This window comes from Penaeus chinensis, chromosome 4 (assembly GCF_019202785.1).
Source record: "Penaeus chinensis breed Huanghai No. 1 chromosome 4, ASM1920278v2, whole genome shotgun sequence".
Lineage (NCBI taxonomy): Eukaryota > Metazoa > Arthropoda > Malacostraca > Decapoda > Penaeidae > Penaeus > Penaeus chinensis.
In genome coordinates, this window is record NC_061822.1 from 35312158 (window position 1) to 35329603 (window position 17446).

At 40.2% G+C, this 17446-nt stretch overlaps 1 protein-coding gene across 1 annotated transcript in view; it reads left to right on the forward strand.

Annotated features, from left to right (window-relative positions):
• Nucleotides 1-13695: 13695 nt before the first annotated feature.
• The window catches only part of LOC125024979 (tensin-like), a 673585-nt gene continuing 669834 nt past the window's right edge, over nucleotides 13696-17446 (forward strand). Inside the window, 1 exon segment of the mRNA XM_047612792.1 lies at nucleotides 13696-15312. Coding sequence (XP_047468748.1) covers nucleotides 13711-15312 — 1602 coding nt within the window. The 5' untranslated portion in view covers nucleotides 13696-13710.

Consider the following 17446-nt stretch of genomic DNA (forward strand, 5'->3'; position numbering starts at 1 on the left):
AAATATAAAATAAAGTGTCATACACATTTCAAAACACATTTCAGACTACTATCAACAAAATATAAACTAAAAGTAAAGCTAAACACATATTTCCACTCAAACCAATAATGATAATGAAAACAAAACTTATCCATACCATTAGCCTCCTAACAAAACGACCAAAAAACAAGAAAACAAAAGCCAAGACAGCAACCAGCAAGAAACTCGCCTGCTCACCTGCACGGCGCGAGCGAGCGAGCGAGAGGAGCGTAAAACGTTATAGTTGGTAACCGACCGACGGCGGCGCGGCGGTAGTTGATCGTGCGGTCACTCGGTAGTTCCGCTTGTGTCAGTGTATGTGGTGGTGATCCGGCCTCGGCCTTTTTTTTAACATTTCTGCTCCGTTTTCGTTAGATATAGCGGGTTTTACTGTATTGCTGCGTGCTTTTAATTCGTTTGGTTGTGGTAGGAGGATGTGATTATGTGAACAATGTTTTTCTTCTTACATAGGTGTTCCGTGATTTATATTAACTATGTGAAAATGCAAATAAGCAAATCGTATAGAGTCGTATGGATGAGTACACGAAGTAAATGATCTACCAAAGAAAGACAAGTTTGGTAACTGTAATGGACGTGTGATACCACCTACATCGATCAAAAGAAGAAAATTACGAACAGGTAAGCTTTTACATGATGACAATTGATTAAGATCATTCCATGGGTTAATGCAGTTTTTATGATAATTAGCATTCCTCAAAAGTATTTGTTTTAATAGTGTTGTGTTCCTGTAAAGTTAATTATTATTATTATATTGTAGTAAACACTCGTCTGTAGACTATCTAAAGACGTTTTCTATGTATCCGCCGCAACTTAGATTTTAATGCAACTAAAATGGTTACACATACATTGTGAATACCAGCAGTTAAGTCACATAATATAATCCTGCATCGTGTATTTTACGTTTAAAAGAATTCTACACAACTTGTTTAGGCCAATGTGAACCATGATCATACCCTGTCCTAATCAAAATAAACCAATCCAGTTTGTCCGTCGTAACTCAATCCTGTCTATATATATCGGGTATCGGGTCTTGACTAACTTTGCTGGGAATCGAAAGTTGTATGTAAACCTTTCACATGTTCGGAAAATTCTAAACTGGTGACGCGTGGAAAACATTCACGATGCTGTGGGTCGTGAATGAGATTAATTAACCAAACTTGATTATTAATTCATGTATAAATGTGTATCCGTGCTTTAGGAAAAACCCAAATTACGTTCAGAGGCTTCAATGGAAATACTTAATTAAAAACTGATAGGGTCATACATGAAATGGAACGCATATCCATGGAGGTTATAACAGTAATAAAATGTGTTTTTATACCTCGTCTTGAAAAATAACTTTACCGTCAGGGGAAAAGTTTCAACGGGAGCAAGGAACTATTTTCGTGTATAGGCCTATCGAACATCTTTCCCGGAAAAGAAGTGAAAACTTGCATTTTTACTAACTATATTTTCCTTTGTAATTCTTATGATAATTATGATTATCAACATTACTCTATTTTTTTATTATCACCATCACATCATTGTCGTCATCATCATCATCATCATCATCATCATCATCATCATCATCATCATCATCATCATCATCATCATCATCATCATCATCATCATCGTCATCAACAACTTCATCATGATAATAATGGCTTTACTACAACTACCACTGCTAATGATAATAATGGCAATACTAGTGCTAGTACTACTACTACTATTGATAATAATCATACTAAAGACAGATATGATAATAATTTTAATAATAGTAATAATAATAATGATAATGATGATAATGATAATAATAATAATAATAATAATAATAATAATAATAATAATAATAATAATAATAATGATAATATCATTAATAGCAGTGGTAATATTAATATCAATAGTAATAATAATGATAGTAAAGGTCATGATAATAATAACGACAGTGATGATAATAACGATAATGATAATAATAATAATAATGATAATGGTAAAGATAATGATAATGATGATAATGATAATAAATGATGATAATAGTGATAATACTGATAATGATAATATTGATGATTGATGATTGATGATTGATGATTGATGATGATAATAATGATAATAATAATAATAATAATAATAATAATAATAATAATAATAACAACAATAACCACAATAATTATAATAACAACAATAATAACTGATAATGATGATAATGGCAATAATGATAATGATAATAATAATGATAATGTTAATGATGTGTTGATAATGCTGATAGTTATAAGAATGATACTAGTTTAAAATAGTAATAATAATGGTAATGATAATAGTAATAATAATAGTAATAATAATAATAATAATAATAATAATAATATTATTATTATTATTATTATTATAAAATGAGGATAATGAAAATAATAATAATAATAACTATTTTTAGATATTACTATTGTTATCGTTAGTGGAATGACAAGCATGAAGAATTGCAAGTTCTCCGTGACTGATATGGACGCCATGTGAACTTGCAATTTGGTTCGCCCATGTTGCGAGTGTTCCCGTTATCTCCGCGTGGACCAGAAGCTCGCCTGGTGCGTTTACGGTGTACTTTGTGGATAAACAAATGAGGACTTGTGGTCTCTCTTGCCTGGTACTAACAAGCGACATAACTCTTTTGATAACAGTCTGGAAATGGGAATCTCTCTTTGCACTTTGGGGCTGCTGAGGAACAGCTTGAACGTAAACATATTTTGATAAAGGGTGATGTAGTTCTAATGTGATGCAAACTTTTAACTAGGAAATTGCTTTTTGTATAGTTCAGTACATCTTGGGTACTTCTCATTATCCTATCAAGAAGAATAATACCATTCATTACCCATTACATATGCGACCTCATGCGACATAGATGACCACAGGGTTTTAGCGACCATGACCTTCGAACGTGATGTCCCTTCCATGTCTTTGTCGAATAAACACGTTATTTGAATCCAACAATCTATTTTAATATGGTTGTCACTCCCTCTCATCATTCACAATGTTTTGCCAGTTTTTTTTTTTTTTTGGCTATAACTGCATAATATTATAACTTGAAGGATATGAAATACAGGTACTTGGTTTGGTTGTACCACTAAATTGAGCTATAAACCTGTAGGACTTGTTGAAATGAAGTCTACTATACTACTTTAGATGGCAGTTCCAGTACGAAGTTCCGAGAAATGTTACGTAATGGGCTTAAGTGTGTATGTACCCTGTAAACAAGGCCCTCGGTGACGAAAACCACACGAGGCATGTTGATTGGTGTGACCTTGAAATTTCCCAACGTTTCCTGCTGGGACCGGAGTAAGGAATGGGAGATGGATAGAGATAGCTAATATAGATATATACAGATAGAGAGAGCGAAAAAATTAGAGTGAGCGAACTGGCAGGTATGTATATATATGTAAATATACACACACACGCAAACACACACACACACATACACACACACACACACACACACACACACACACACACACACACACACACACACACACACACACACACACACACACACACACACAAACATACACTTACACACATGCGTGTGACATACATACATGTATGTGTATGCATGTGTGACATGCATACACATAAATATATATACATAGTGACGTATCTGTATATGTATATGAAGATTTTTTTTATACTCACAGATGTATGGAAATATATAGAGACAGACGGGCAGACAGAGGCAGTAAAATCGCGGTAGATCCGGACAAAGGGGGAGAGAGAGAGAGAGAGAGAGAGAGAGAGAGAGAGAGAGAGAGAGAGAGAGAGAGAGAGAGAGAGAGAGAGAGAGAGAGAGAGAGAGAGAGAGCAACAGAGAGGCAGAGGCAGATAGAAAGGGAGACAGAGAGTCAGTGATAGAGACAGGGGCAGAGGTAAATAGAAAGGGAGACAGACAGACCGACAGAATGAGCGAGATCGTGAGTAAGACAGATACAACAAAGGCGTTTTCAAGGCTAGCGTTTTATTCAAGGTATTATTTGGGTTTAAACACCGATTTTGTGTCCTTAGGCGCCGAGCGAGAAGGGATCCACACGCCAAGCTATAGGGCGGATGTGGTTAACTTTAAGAACTGTGGCAGCGTAATAATCATTCAAATGTCACGTATGTTAATTGATTTGTAGACCACTCTGATCAGCGTGTGGAAGACCATCGAGTGTTTTGATTAAAAGTATGTTATTATGTGTGCCGTTTGTTATTATGCACGTCTCTTTAAATGACATATCACTTGGAGGATGGGATAATTTGTTGTATCACCACGCGCCTTTGTCACGTTTTCCTTTAATATTTGCTTATGATATTATGATATATATATATACACAACCACCGTGTTCAATCTCTATTATAGGCCTACATTCATTCATTTATTATGTATTTGTTTTTGATATCGTGCCCTTCACATAGGCCTGCACCATCAGGCCGATGAGAAGTGTATTAGGAACAAATACATATATGGTGAAGTTATAGTAATCCTCCTGTATAATTTATTAGGAGGCCATTCAATGTATCGTTACTATACACATTAGCATAAAGGTGGTGTCTATTTCACCATGATAATGCCAATTATCAGGTGATGAATAACATAAACTGTTCGATTGGAGGAAACTCTCATGTCTAAAATGTTGGGTATATCGACAAATTTAAAGATTTTATAAGCCGTGCACTGTTATCTCGTAAAATTACTTAACCTATATCTGTTGCCATGTGCCAAGCCTTTCGGGAAACCTTTCTCTACCTGCCTATACGTATGACGTAACGATGGAAGGAGACATTGAAGGTCTTCCGTATGGTACGTGTACTGTTTCAGGTTGAGATAGAGGGGATCTTACGGCCATACATACCTACATACATACATACATACATACATACATACATACATACATACATACATACATACATACATACATACATACATACATACAAACATACATACATACATACATACATACAGACATACATACATACATACATACATACATACATACATATATACATATATATATATATATATATATGTATGTATGTATACACACATATATCTGTCTATCTATCTATATATACATATATACACACACATATATGTATATTTATACATTCTCTCTCTCTCTCTATATATATATATATATATAAATATATATATATATATATAGAGAGAGAGAGAAAGGGAGAGAGATTAAATATATACATATATATAATGAATATAGAAATATACGTTATATAGGCATATAGGCCTAACTGTGTGTGTGTGTGTGCGTGTGTGTGTGTGTGTGCGTGAGCGTGTGCGTGTGCGTGTGCGTGCGTGTGTTCGTGTGTGTTCGTGTGTGTGTGTGTGTGTGTGTGTGTGTGTGTGTGTGTGTGTGTGTGTGTGTGTGTGTGTGTGTGCGTGTGTGTGTGTATGTATGTATGTCTGTATGTGTGTATGTGTGTGTATGTATATGTTTACATATACATATTTAATACACATACATACGTATGTATATATACATATGTGTATATATCCACATTTATATAAACAGATATACGTATAAATACACATTTATGTGTATATATACACATGTATATATATTTATTTTTATACATATACAATTATATATATTATATGTATAAATATATATATTTGTACATATACATATACTTTTACATATACATATACATATGCATATAAATATGCACAGACAGTCGCAGACAGAGAGGCAGATAAACACTCAAACACACACACACACACACACACACACACACACACACACACACACACACACACACACGTATAAATATATATATATATGTGTGTGTGTATATATATATATATATATATATATATATATATATATATTTACACACACACACACACACACACACATACATATATGTATATGGATATACATACATATATATATATATATATATACATATATATATATATATATATATATATGCATCTATATATATATATTATATATATATGTGTATATATAAACACACACATACATAAACACACACACACACACACGCACACACACTTGTGTAAATTTATATAAATATATATATATATATATATATATATATACACACACACACACGTGTGTATATGTATATATATACATATACATATACACATACACATACACATACACATACACATAGACATAAACACACACATATATACTGTGTGTGTATATGTATGCGTCTGTCTTTCTGCGAGTGTCTGTATTTGAGTGAGCGGGTAACAAAGCTGAACTCCTTGACTGGCCTTCATTTCAAAATCCATAGATTTCATAAAACACAAAAGCAGGAAAGAGGCGGGTTTAGGAATATCCTGAAGGCCCCGCGTTGTACGTCGCTAAACCACGGTCAAGAAAGGATTCCATTAGCGGCGGCGCGGTCTGCGGCTGCAGGGAAGTCTCTTGCTAATAACCTGCCGCCCAGCGTCTCCCTCAGCCTTCCAACGGCGCGCACAGGGACACACGCTCACTCGGATGCGTGTGCACTTGCACGCAGATTTCGGTGGGCAGTCGCTGAGGGGGCTTTACAATTATTTCCGTTGGGTTGTCGTTCTCTCTCTATCTCTCCCTCCTTCCTTCCTTCCTTCCTTCTCTCCTTCCTTCCTTCCTCTCTTCTTCCCTCCCTCCCTCTTTTCCCCTTTCCCTCACTACCTCCATACCTACCCCCTCCCATCTCTTCTCCTTCCCTCTCCTCCTCTTTACCTTTCTCTCTATTTAACACCCCCCTCCATCTTTCTCTCGCTCTGTCTTTCGATTTAATTCTTACTCGCCCATCTCCCCTCCTCCATTCTCATTATCCTCCTTGTTATTTGTGTCCTTTCAGCCCAGCTGTAGATGCGTTTCACAAACGAGCATGCACAGCCATCCATCCTTTCACACACACGCATGCACACTCATCCATCCTTACACACGCACGCACACACACTCAAAGCCTACGCACACACTCACGCGTTTTCCTCACCCCATTAACAACAAACCGCCGCCTGTAATGCTAGCTAAAGTTCTCACGGCGTGTTAATCTGTGAGAAAGATGAGAGAAGGGAACACGCCTCTCGCAGGACGCGATTCGTAGCTTGTTTCTCCGGCTGACGCATACATATATAGCTTCATTAATTCTTACTGTTAATTTGGGGAATACTAATCTTGTATAATTTTTTTTTTTTTTCTGAAGATATTTTAGTAAGGAGTTTACGAATATGATTATTCCACGGGGTTATTTTGACAGTGGAGGAAATCACGGATAAGGGATATGGTTCTGTGTCGAGGCGAGGGAATGATGAAATGATAAAAGGCCGATGTCAGATTCCGTTGCGTAGAACCCTGCGCGTCGTTCCACCTTCCTTCCCGCGAGGTTCCGACGACCTCACAGACTTCCGGTTCCAGACTCAGCCTCGAGGCATCAGCTGACGATACACATATCACTGGCAACATTTATGATGGTTGCCGGGATCTCTTATAGTGGGCCGAATTTTGGCTGGAAATTGAATTCATTGTTAATGATTTAGTTAACCTAATGTTATGATATTTACATGTGTTAATTTTATGTTAAATTTGATATATGCATACACACTCACGCATACGCACCCAACCACCCGCACATACACACAGACACATACAAACGAACACACACACACACACACACACACACACACACACACACACACACACACACACACACACACACACACACACACACACACACTTGGATGTTGCGTCTCGTTGTCTCCACTCTACCGCTCTGGCTGTCCATGCCAGAGGTTTGGACGCTATCTGTCGCTTATCTCGTTTTGTTTTATATTGTGATTTCCTCGTTTTTATTTGCTCATATTGGTTTACCTCAATTTCCCCTTTTTACTTGGTTATGTGATCGGCACGTATGGCAAGAATGCATGCCATGCCCCCTGTAATGCAAGTTTATTTATTGTATTTACAGATCGATGGCTCTACAAGTGCTTAGTCACCAAGGAGTCAGTTATTAGTCCTACTTATCTCACCTGTTTACTCTTTTCCTCGACGTTTGGAAAGTGTCTTTTGCATTATTTCATTGTCTTAAATGTTGTCGCATTTTAATAACAATTTAATAATGATAACATCAATAACTATAATAACAATATCGATATCAACTGTATTAAAAGGAAAAACACATTTTCCCGCCAATTCAAGGAATGGCGAAATCAGAATCGGTCACTAGGACCTACTAATAGACTCCTTGTTGGCTGAGCACATGTGAAGCCATCTGTATGTAACAAAATTCACAAAAACAACAGACAAACTATAGGAGACAGAACAAATCCGGACGGTTGGGTTAAGATTTTTATTGAATAATTTGATCGTCTTATTTTTAATAATGAACTTGGTTGGTATTTCTTTTTTTTCTTGTAACTTTTAATCTCTCTTAGTAGGAAGTCTGAGTGATCTTTTAGTTTTACTCTTCTTGTTTTAGCTTCACCAAACCCGAATTTTATGCTGCCGTATTTATTTTTAAGCTTTCAGCTTTGACGCCATACTTGATGGTTTGTCTTTGTTTTAGTGGTAAGACCTTTAGTAAGACTCCAATTAAGAAGTCCATCCCTTTAGTTTTTCGTATGTAGATGTTCTTTCGCTTTTGTTTTACATGACTTTTGGGTGAAGATATTTCAAATTGTTTCTGGTAGTTGGTTCCAGATCACCGGTCCTCGGAGTTGCATATTTCTTGCCCCGGTTTCTGTATTCGACCTTTTGATATTATAAGGAGTTATTTTGCCTTGTATGGACACCTGCTATGTTACCTGTTGTCTGTATAGGTGATAGCCAATTTGGATAATTTCCTTGTATGATTTTATGGATAAGAATACATATGTCATAGTTGTATTTCTGTCGCACTTTTAGCCATTTTAATATATTTATATCTGGTGGGATGTGGTCATATTTATTTACATTTCCCAGTGCTACTCTTGCCGTGAAGTTTTGTAGTTTTAGTGGAGCCCCAGAAAGAAATGTGTTTTGTTTGTGGCGCCCCAAATGTTTAGACAGTAAATAATGATACTAACTATTACTGTTTGTACAACAGCAATTCTTGTTTCAGTAGGTATTTTTTTTTTGATGTGATATAAATATATCGGAGTGCCCATTACTTTTTTGTAGAAGTGGTCAATGTGTGCCCCAAGAATTTGTACTGTTATGTTGGGTTTGATGTAGCAACCCTGGAAATATATAAGTATATATGTGGGTATTTTTCCTATGTTCTGCTTATTTTTTTTTTTGTTTTTTTTTTTTTGTGGATTTAGTTTCAGACCATTCATATAAAATTATTGTTTTGCTTCTGTTTGTTTTTTCATGTCAACTCCTTTAGATTGTTAACAGAAGAAATTGAGAGTCGTCGGCGTACTGAATAAATAGACAGTTTTGGGTAATTGATGACAGATCATTAATGAATAAGATTGGTCCTAGGATGAAGCCTTGTGGAATACCTAACGAAACTAGTTGCTTTGATGATACTTTTCATGGATTTTGACTGATTGAGTTCTCGCGGACAGGTAACTTTTGATTTGTTAGTTTGTTAACAAGTAATTAATGGCTGGCACTGTCAAAAGCCTTCGATAAATCACAAATTGATCTGGTTGTTGTCAATATCATTATAAATTTCATGTGTGACTTTTAGTAATGCTGTTTCGGTTGATAGTTTACTCCTAAAACCGTGTTGCGTGTTAGATATAAGGTTATTTGTTTCCATAAATGCTGTTAATTGGTTTGCAACTATTTTCTCGAGAAGTTTAGTTATTATTGGTATATAGTGATGGGTCAGTTATTATTTATTTCGTCTCTGTCACCGGAACTAAAAATAGGTGTTATGATACCATGTTTCCAAAGTGACGAATAAACACCGGTGACTATAGATGTATTAATAATGACTCGGATAGTATGCAATTGCTGGTAAACTATCGTTTATGAAACGATGTGCAATGCCATCCGCTCCCACGGAAATCTTAAGTGTTTTATTGTTTGGATAATTGTTTCTATTCCTACTGGTTGCGGTCTGATTTTTTTTTTTTTTTTTATGGCCTCGTTTCATTTACGTTGTGTTGATATGTGGGGGCGGTTGTCTGTTCATCTGTGCGTCTGCCGACTTCTGCAAAGAAGTTATTAATGTGTTTTATGTTATTTATTGAATTTAGGGAAATGTCTGTGTTATGTTTCTTCCCTAGGCACTAAGTTTCCGTGTTTCGGCAGTATCGTTTCTACATTCATTGAACTTCCTTTTAAAGTAATTAGTTTTTGCTCATTGAAGAAGTGTTTTCACATTTTTTATGTTTATATTCATCCTGAAAGGTGGTGTCAGATATGTTTATCTTGAGAGCTTTGTATTATTTCTATAATTTATGATGACCCTCTTAGTGTTGTTATTTATCCAAGGGGCGGGCGGGCGTCTAACGTTTCTTGTTTTAAAAGGTGCAGAGGCATCGGTGCCGTTCTTTATCACATCTGATAGAATATTAACTTGTCTGTCAACATCATTTGTTGTTAAGATCTGTGAGTGACGATTTGTTGGCTATAATATGTTGGCAGAGTAATTGAGGATCGCAATGAATTAAATCGCGAGAGGTTTTAGTGATTGGTTTTCGCTTTGGTTAAAATTCATGGTTAAATGCTCGTGATCGTCATTGTGGCATGGGACAGGATGAAGTATAATATCGGGTCTGTTTGTTACTGTAACATCTAATATGGATGGGGTGTTTTCTGTAATCCTTGTAGGCTTCTTTTTAAGTTATTTTATTTTTTTATTATTATTTATACCATTTAACATTGCATTTGGTTTATTTAGATCATCATTTAGATCACCTAAGATAAAACGAGGTTTTCTCTTTATTTACATTTCTCTGAAAATATTTTCACCATAGTGCTTGATATTTCTTGGTGAAGCCAAGTTTTACTAATACGCAAACTTTCAATATTTCTCTCCTTAATTATCAATTTAATTTCTTGGAAGTAACCGAGGAGGGACTGTACATTAACATGCTCTATTCTGTTGGTGTTTAGTGTTTGACCGCCGTATTTGCAAAGTTAAACATTCTGCTCGCCTTTGTACTTGTTTCTTTTAAGGAACACCTTTACATTCTTTGGAAAGACGTCGGACTCTTTGAAAAGATCTGGGTTTATATCCTTGCCCCATATAATGACTGTGAAGCTTGAGTTATAATTGTAATATTTGCTTTGAAAGCTTTCAAATTGGAAATGTGGCTGAACTTACTTTCCAGGAAGTCTTCAATATCTTCCTCGGGTGTGTCTGGATGGCAACTCCTATTATATGAGGACGGTCGGCACCTTGCAAGGGTTTTGGTGAGTGGCGTTCCTCCTTCGTTTTTCTTCTTTGTTTCCTAGAGTCGACGGGAACGAAACCTACCTCATCTTGGTGGGGTTGAAGCTACCCATTTAGTTGTTGCTGTGTTTCCGCTCGTTCCGCGTAGTTGTTGATAATGAGCTGTGGCGCTTGCGGAGTAGGAGGGGTAATAGGGGGGGGGGGGCGAGTATTCCAGGCACGTGGTGGTGTGTCGGATCTTCCCATTGGCGGTTTGGTGGAAGATGCCTTTGCTTGTTTTTCCTTTTACTGTTTCTACAGTAGCTTGTTCAAGGTGTTACTTGTGTAAGTGGGGGTAGCTAGGAGAGGCGTTGGTCGGGGGTACTGTCGTGGAGGGTGTAAAGGAGTGTAATTATGTGTGTGTTTATTTTGTGGCGTAGAGGTAGAGGGCATTCTGACATGGTTATGCGAAGAGGGAAGATTGGTAGGGGATGCGAAGGGGAAAGATTGGTAGGCAGACTGATCGTGGGCAGGGGTTGAGAGATCGGACGTGCGTGATGGGATGGGGTCCAGACTATTCTGCTGGATGCTTCCTTTCCGTATTCCAGCGGTTGAGGTAATTAAACGGTTTATTGCAGACTGTTTTCCGGAGAACATTCCGGCCAGCTAATCAGTGGTGGGAGTATCTGCCGCTGTTGTAGGAAACATATATTGCCCTTTTGTAAACACTGATCGATCATGGTATGCACTTTGGAGTTTGTCATCCTTTTAATGTTTTTAGTTCTTTTTGAGTCTGATATATGTAGAATGATATCGTAGGCGTTGTCGATCTCATCCGGGCTGTACAGTTTCCTGATTTGATCGCATAAAAGCATCCGTGCCCATGTTTTTTTTTTGTTGCAATAAAGCATAGGATCGTGTTCAGCACTATAATTATGCTGCATTCCTGATAAACGGCTTTTCTGTCTGCATTGTATTCACTGTTTCCATTTATTGATTTGTTTCTTTGTTGCCCTCACTGTTATCACTATATTCTATGGTTTCGTTATTATTTCCGTTTGGGCTGCTGTGATTGTCCGGGTTGCTGAATCGCCCTTTACCCTGGGCGGGGGGGGGGGGGGGCAGCCTTGACCCCGGCTCCCTCGCCCATCGTCTTTGACCCGCGCTGCCAAGGGGCCCGTATCCTAGGGCGGAGGCCCCATTATCCTGAGAAGGGGGCATAAGAGCTCGGGCTAGTTGCCCGAGGAAGCAACGGGGAAGCCCTTTGGTTGGCCCCCTGTGACCCGGGGAGGGTAGTCAGATTTCCCTCTAACTCTGCGGGGCCATGGGATGCCATGGTTTGCTGAGCTGTTAGGCGAGGGCGGAGAGGTGGCAAAAACACGTCCGTTCACCACGGCGGCTAAACTCGCACACACACACGCACACACACACACACACACACACACACACACACACACACACACACACACACACACACACACACACACACACACATATATATATGCATGTATGCATATATATAAATGTGTAAGACTATGTTTATGTACAGCCATATAGTTGAATAGTTTTTTGCTCGTGCAAACACACTCACAAAGTAAATATATACATATATCTATTTGCAAGTGATACCAATTTCGCTCTCTCTCAACGTTGAAAGAGTTGCAGGAATACAGGATCCTTACAAACACTGTTCTGAGCTGTGTAATAACAACAAAGTTGAAAGATGAAATTATTTCCTTTGAAGGCTAAACTTTTGGCTTTCAATATCTTGAAAATGGGAAAACTCCAGTTGCCCGGGAGGGATGGCAGTTATCAGACACACACGTATATGCGCACATATAGTGTACATATACACACACCACTTGGACACACACGCAACCACACCTCCAGGCGCACACTTGCCCACAAGTACATACACACATATACAAGCACAAAAAGAATCAAACGTTATTTTTTCATATATCGTTACATTCAAGTGTATTTCTGTCTGTGTATATATCTTTTGTAAAAACTATAAAAGGTATGGCTGAAAGTTTCATTGCGTGACAACTTGAGTAACACAGCATGCACGCATTACTAAAAGAACCACATGCAAGGTCATGCTTGCTCTGCAGAGCGACCGAGGACGGATGCGTGAACAAGTAGAGCGTTGTTGATTCGATTTAGTTCTTATTTTTCACCGTTGTTTGGCACCGGGTATATTACAAATGAAGCGTACTGAGATCTATTTTAAACGACATGGGAATTGTTTTGTTTAACATTCTATAGAATCTTTTTTTTTCTGACTATTTTTTTTCTTAATTTCAGGTTCAGTGATTTCGGAAACGAGTTTTATTACTATCAAGAGATGTTTACCTTGGGGGTGAATGCAGTGGCCCAGTGAGGATGAAGTTACCTAAGTTCTTCGAGAATAACACCTTCACCCGCCGGAGGCTGTCTTCGGTTCCCTCGGCGTCTGAGGGAGGAGGAGAACTGAGGCGCGGCGGGTCCGAGAGGAGAAGAGCAAGCGGCGCCGAAGGAGGCCGGGCGAGCCATAGGAACAGTTCGGATTTTCCGGACCGAAGGAGCGAACGTCCGGGGAGCGGGGAAATAGCTCGAAGTGCCAGCCTGAAGGTCAGGAGTTCGACGCCGAGTCTTCGGCCGGACCGCTCCATCTCCCTCCTGTCGAGGGTCTACAGTTCCAGTTCCTCCGACCGGAACAGAGAGGCCGAAGAACACGGAGGTGCGACAGCTGTTTCAGGTGAGAAAAAAGACTCGAAACATTTTTCCGGATTCAGCCGGCGGTTCACCATCCGGCCGTCGTCGTCCAAGAAAAAGGCACAGCCGTTCAGTCGCAGCAACACTCTGCCTACTAGATACAGGCCTCCGGACCGGCAGCAGCCCTCCTTCGTGCAACAAGATGAGAACCTCCAGGAGCTCCATGGAAGTCTTACAACGAGCCCCACTATGCATATCACCGGGCCCGCCAGAGGGGATGGACGCGGCATGATTTGCCGCCTTGCGTCCACTGATGTCCGTCACCCAACGCCGGGAGTGCACGAGCCTTACAAACCTTGCACTGCTGACAAAGTCACAGACGTCAGGCAGATATGTACATCAGGGAGTGCACCGCATGTTGCAGCTGAGGATAAGAACCCTTTCGGAGCTGGTAGAGTGTCACCTGTGTCGAGCCTTCGCCAGGAAGGCCCAGAACACATCTCACATTATCTTAGTGCTTCGGAGGTTGCTGCATCAGAGGTCACGTCTTGCGATCTGCCCTTCGTTGACCTAGCTTCCAGTGATGCCACACCCACAATAAGTCCATACAGCAGTATCACCTCAAGTCTTGCCCCCAGCGTGTCTCACGCTCTGAGGCACGCCCGCACACGTTACGGGACACCAACAAGTGCCGGAGGAGGCGCTGGCACACTGCCCTTTCCTGTAGGACCTGGCATCGGCGGCAGAGAGGGTCATGCCGGCACCCAAAATCTCCACTCCCTGTTCCACGTCCTGGCTTCCTTTCGAGATCCTAACTCTTCGCAGGACATGCAGGAGACCTACGAAAACGTTGCCTCCAACGCAGCCTCAAACCCCGGCCACGGCCACATGGCCCGCGCGCCCCCCTCCTCAGATGAGTCTCAGATGAGCCCCTCGAGTGTCACCTCGTGCTCCTCGGGCACCGCCAGCCAGAGCCTGAGTTCAGGGAGCATGAAGCAGGACGACGCGACGCAGAAGGGGCACGTTTGCCCGAAGTGCCAAGTCAACTTCCTCACGAGCCGCCAGTTGCTGGAACACTGGTCGGTCTTCCACACTCACGACGAACTCCAGATGACCCTGCATCCCCTCCTTAGCTCCTTCGAGGATAAGGAGCCCGAGGTTAGGAGGAGCAGGAGGAGTAAGGAGAAAGGACACCGCCTAAACGTTCAGGAGGTCCAAGGAAGTGACGAAGTGGAGAGCGAGGGAACTGTCATCCACGACAGAGACGACGAAGGCTCGGCTTGGTGTCAGGTAAGACATCTACTCGACAATTTAATAGTTCTTTTAGTTTTTTTGTCGCTTGTATATAAGTTGTATATCTTGCTTCGTTTTTTCTTTGCAAGAGGTCTGAGCGGAAATAAATGTCGCTGCCATAATTCAAGATACAGACGTTGTTCTGAATATAAAATACCCAGTCTCGGAATTCTAAGCGACGCGTTAGTATCACAAATACCAGCGCACGATAACGACACGGGAAGTTAAATCACAAGCAGAGAAGCACAAAGGATGGTGTGACTAGTGATTAGGATAATTTCAGCGGATGTGGACGCAGCCTTTTGCCCTGAGGACATGTGGCCGCAAAATGTTGATGGTTTGGCCAAACTCAGCTCGGCAGACCCGTGAGAATATGCCTGTATTTGTGGCGCTTGTTATTAGGTTTTGGGAATGGTGATGTGCTATTGAAGAGGAAGAAGAGAAAATTAGATGAAAAGGGAGAAAACGGATGAAGAGGAGGAAGTTGAGGTTCTTGAGAAAAAGCACTGTTTCTCTGATTTCGGGGCCTCTTTTATGTTGCGGTCTTTAAATTTTACGTTCTCTCTTTTCCTTCTTTCTCTTTCCTTCATCTAGAATCTCCATCTTTCATAAATTTCCACACACTCTCTCTCTCTCTCTCTCTCTCTCTCTCTCTCTCTCTCTCTCTCTCTCTCTCTCTCTCTCTCTCTCTCTCTCTCTCTCTCTCTCTCTGTCTCTCTCTCTCTCTCTCTCTCTCTCTCTCTCTCTCTCTCTCTCTCTCTCTCTCTCTCTCTCTCTCTCTCTGTCTCTCTCTCTCTCTCTGTCTCTCTCTCTCTCTCTCTCTCTCTCTCTCTCTCTCTCTCTCTCTCTCTCTCTCCCTCTCTCTCTCTCTCTTTCTCTCTCTCTCTGTGTGTGTGTGTGTGTGTGTGTATGTATCTTTCTATCTCTCTTGCTCTCTCTCTTTCTCTTTCTTTCAAATCTCAATTTTTTTCTCCCCCATCCAGGCTCGCCTCCTCTCTTGTTTCTCTCCTCCATCCAGACTCTCCCTTTGCCTTAAATCTACCCTTCCCTCCTTCACCAGAACCTTATCTGTCGAATTACGTAATAAGAACGATCCCAAATCCCATTCTTAATCTTTCTCCATCACTTCTCACTTATTCCTGATTTCCCTTCCCCTCTCTTGTTTCCTCTCATCGTTTTTCCTCGCTTGGCATGGGCAGCACGAACAGCATGCGATACGACTGTGAAGAAAGGTTTGCCAAGAAGCTGTGCGTGAAAGTTGGACATTTTCTTTAATAGAAATTTTAGGGAAAATGTGGCGCGGTTTTCCTGTTTTTTTTTTTTCTTTTTTTTCTTCTGCTCCGCGTTTGATTTTTTTTCGGCGAATATATTGTATGGTTTTGAGACTATTTTCTTTTTTCTTTTTTTGTTCGTGTGTCCTTCCTGTTTCCTTTGTTTCGTACGTCTTACCTGAGCTTATCTTTTTGACTTTCCTTTGATTTTATTGGTTCTCTTATCTGATTGCTGTCTCCTTCCTCACACTTTCTTCTTTTCATCTCTGTTATTTTCCATTTTCTCTAGCGCCCATCTCCTAATCCTGTACTTCCTTTCCCTGCTTACCTCCTCTTCTTCCTTTTCCCTCCTTTCTCTCTTCCCTCTCCATCTAATCCTTCTCCAACTCCTCCTCCTCCTTCCTGCTTCCTCCTTATCATCGTCTTCCTCCTCCTCCGCCTCCTCTTCTTCTTCCTCCTCCTCCTCCTCCTCCTCCTCCTCCTCCTCCTCCTCCTCCTCCTCCTCCTCCCTTTCCTCCTCCTCCTCCTCCCTTTCCTCCTCCTTCTCCTCCCTTTCCTCCTCCTTCTCCTCCCTTTCCTCCTCCTCATCGTCATCATTATCATTCTCCTCCTTTCCTTCTTCTTCTCCTTCCCCACTTCTTTTCTTTATGTTATTAATTTTATTTTCTTATTTTCCCTCTTCTTCTTCATTCCCCCATCCCCCTACTCCTCCCCATCCTCTCTTTTCCACCTCCATCCACCATTCTCCTCTTCTTCCTTCCTTTCCTCCTTCCTCCCCTCTTTCCTCCCTCCTGTGCACATCGATTTTCCCTTCCTTTCTCGCTTCCTTCGTTCGTGTTCAAGTCGGGAAGTGATTAAAC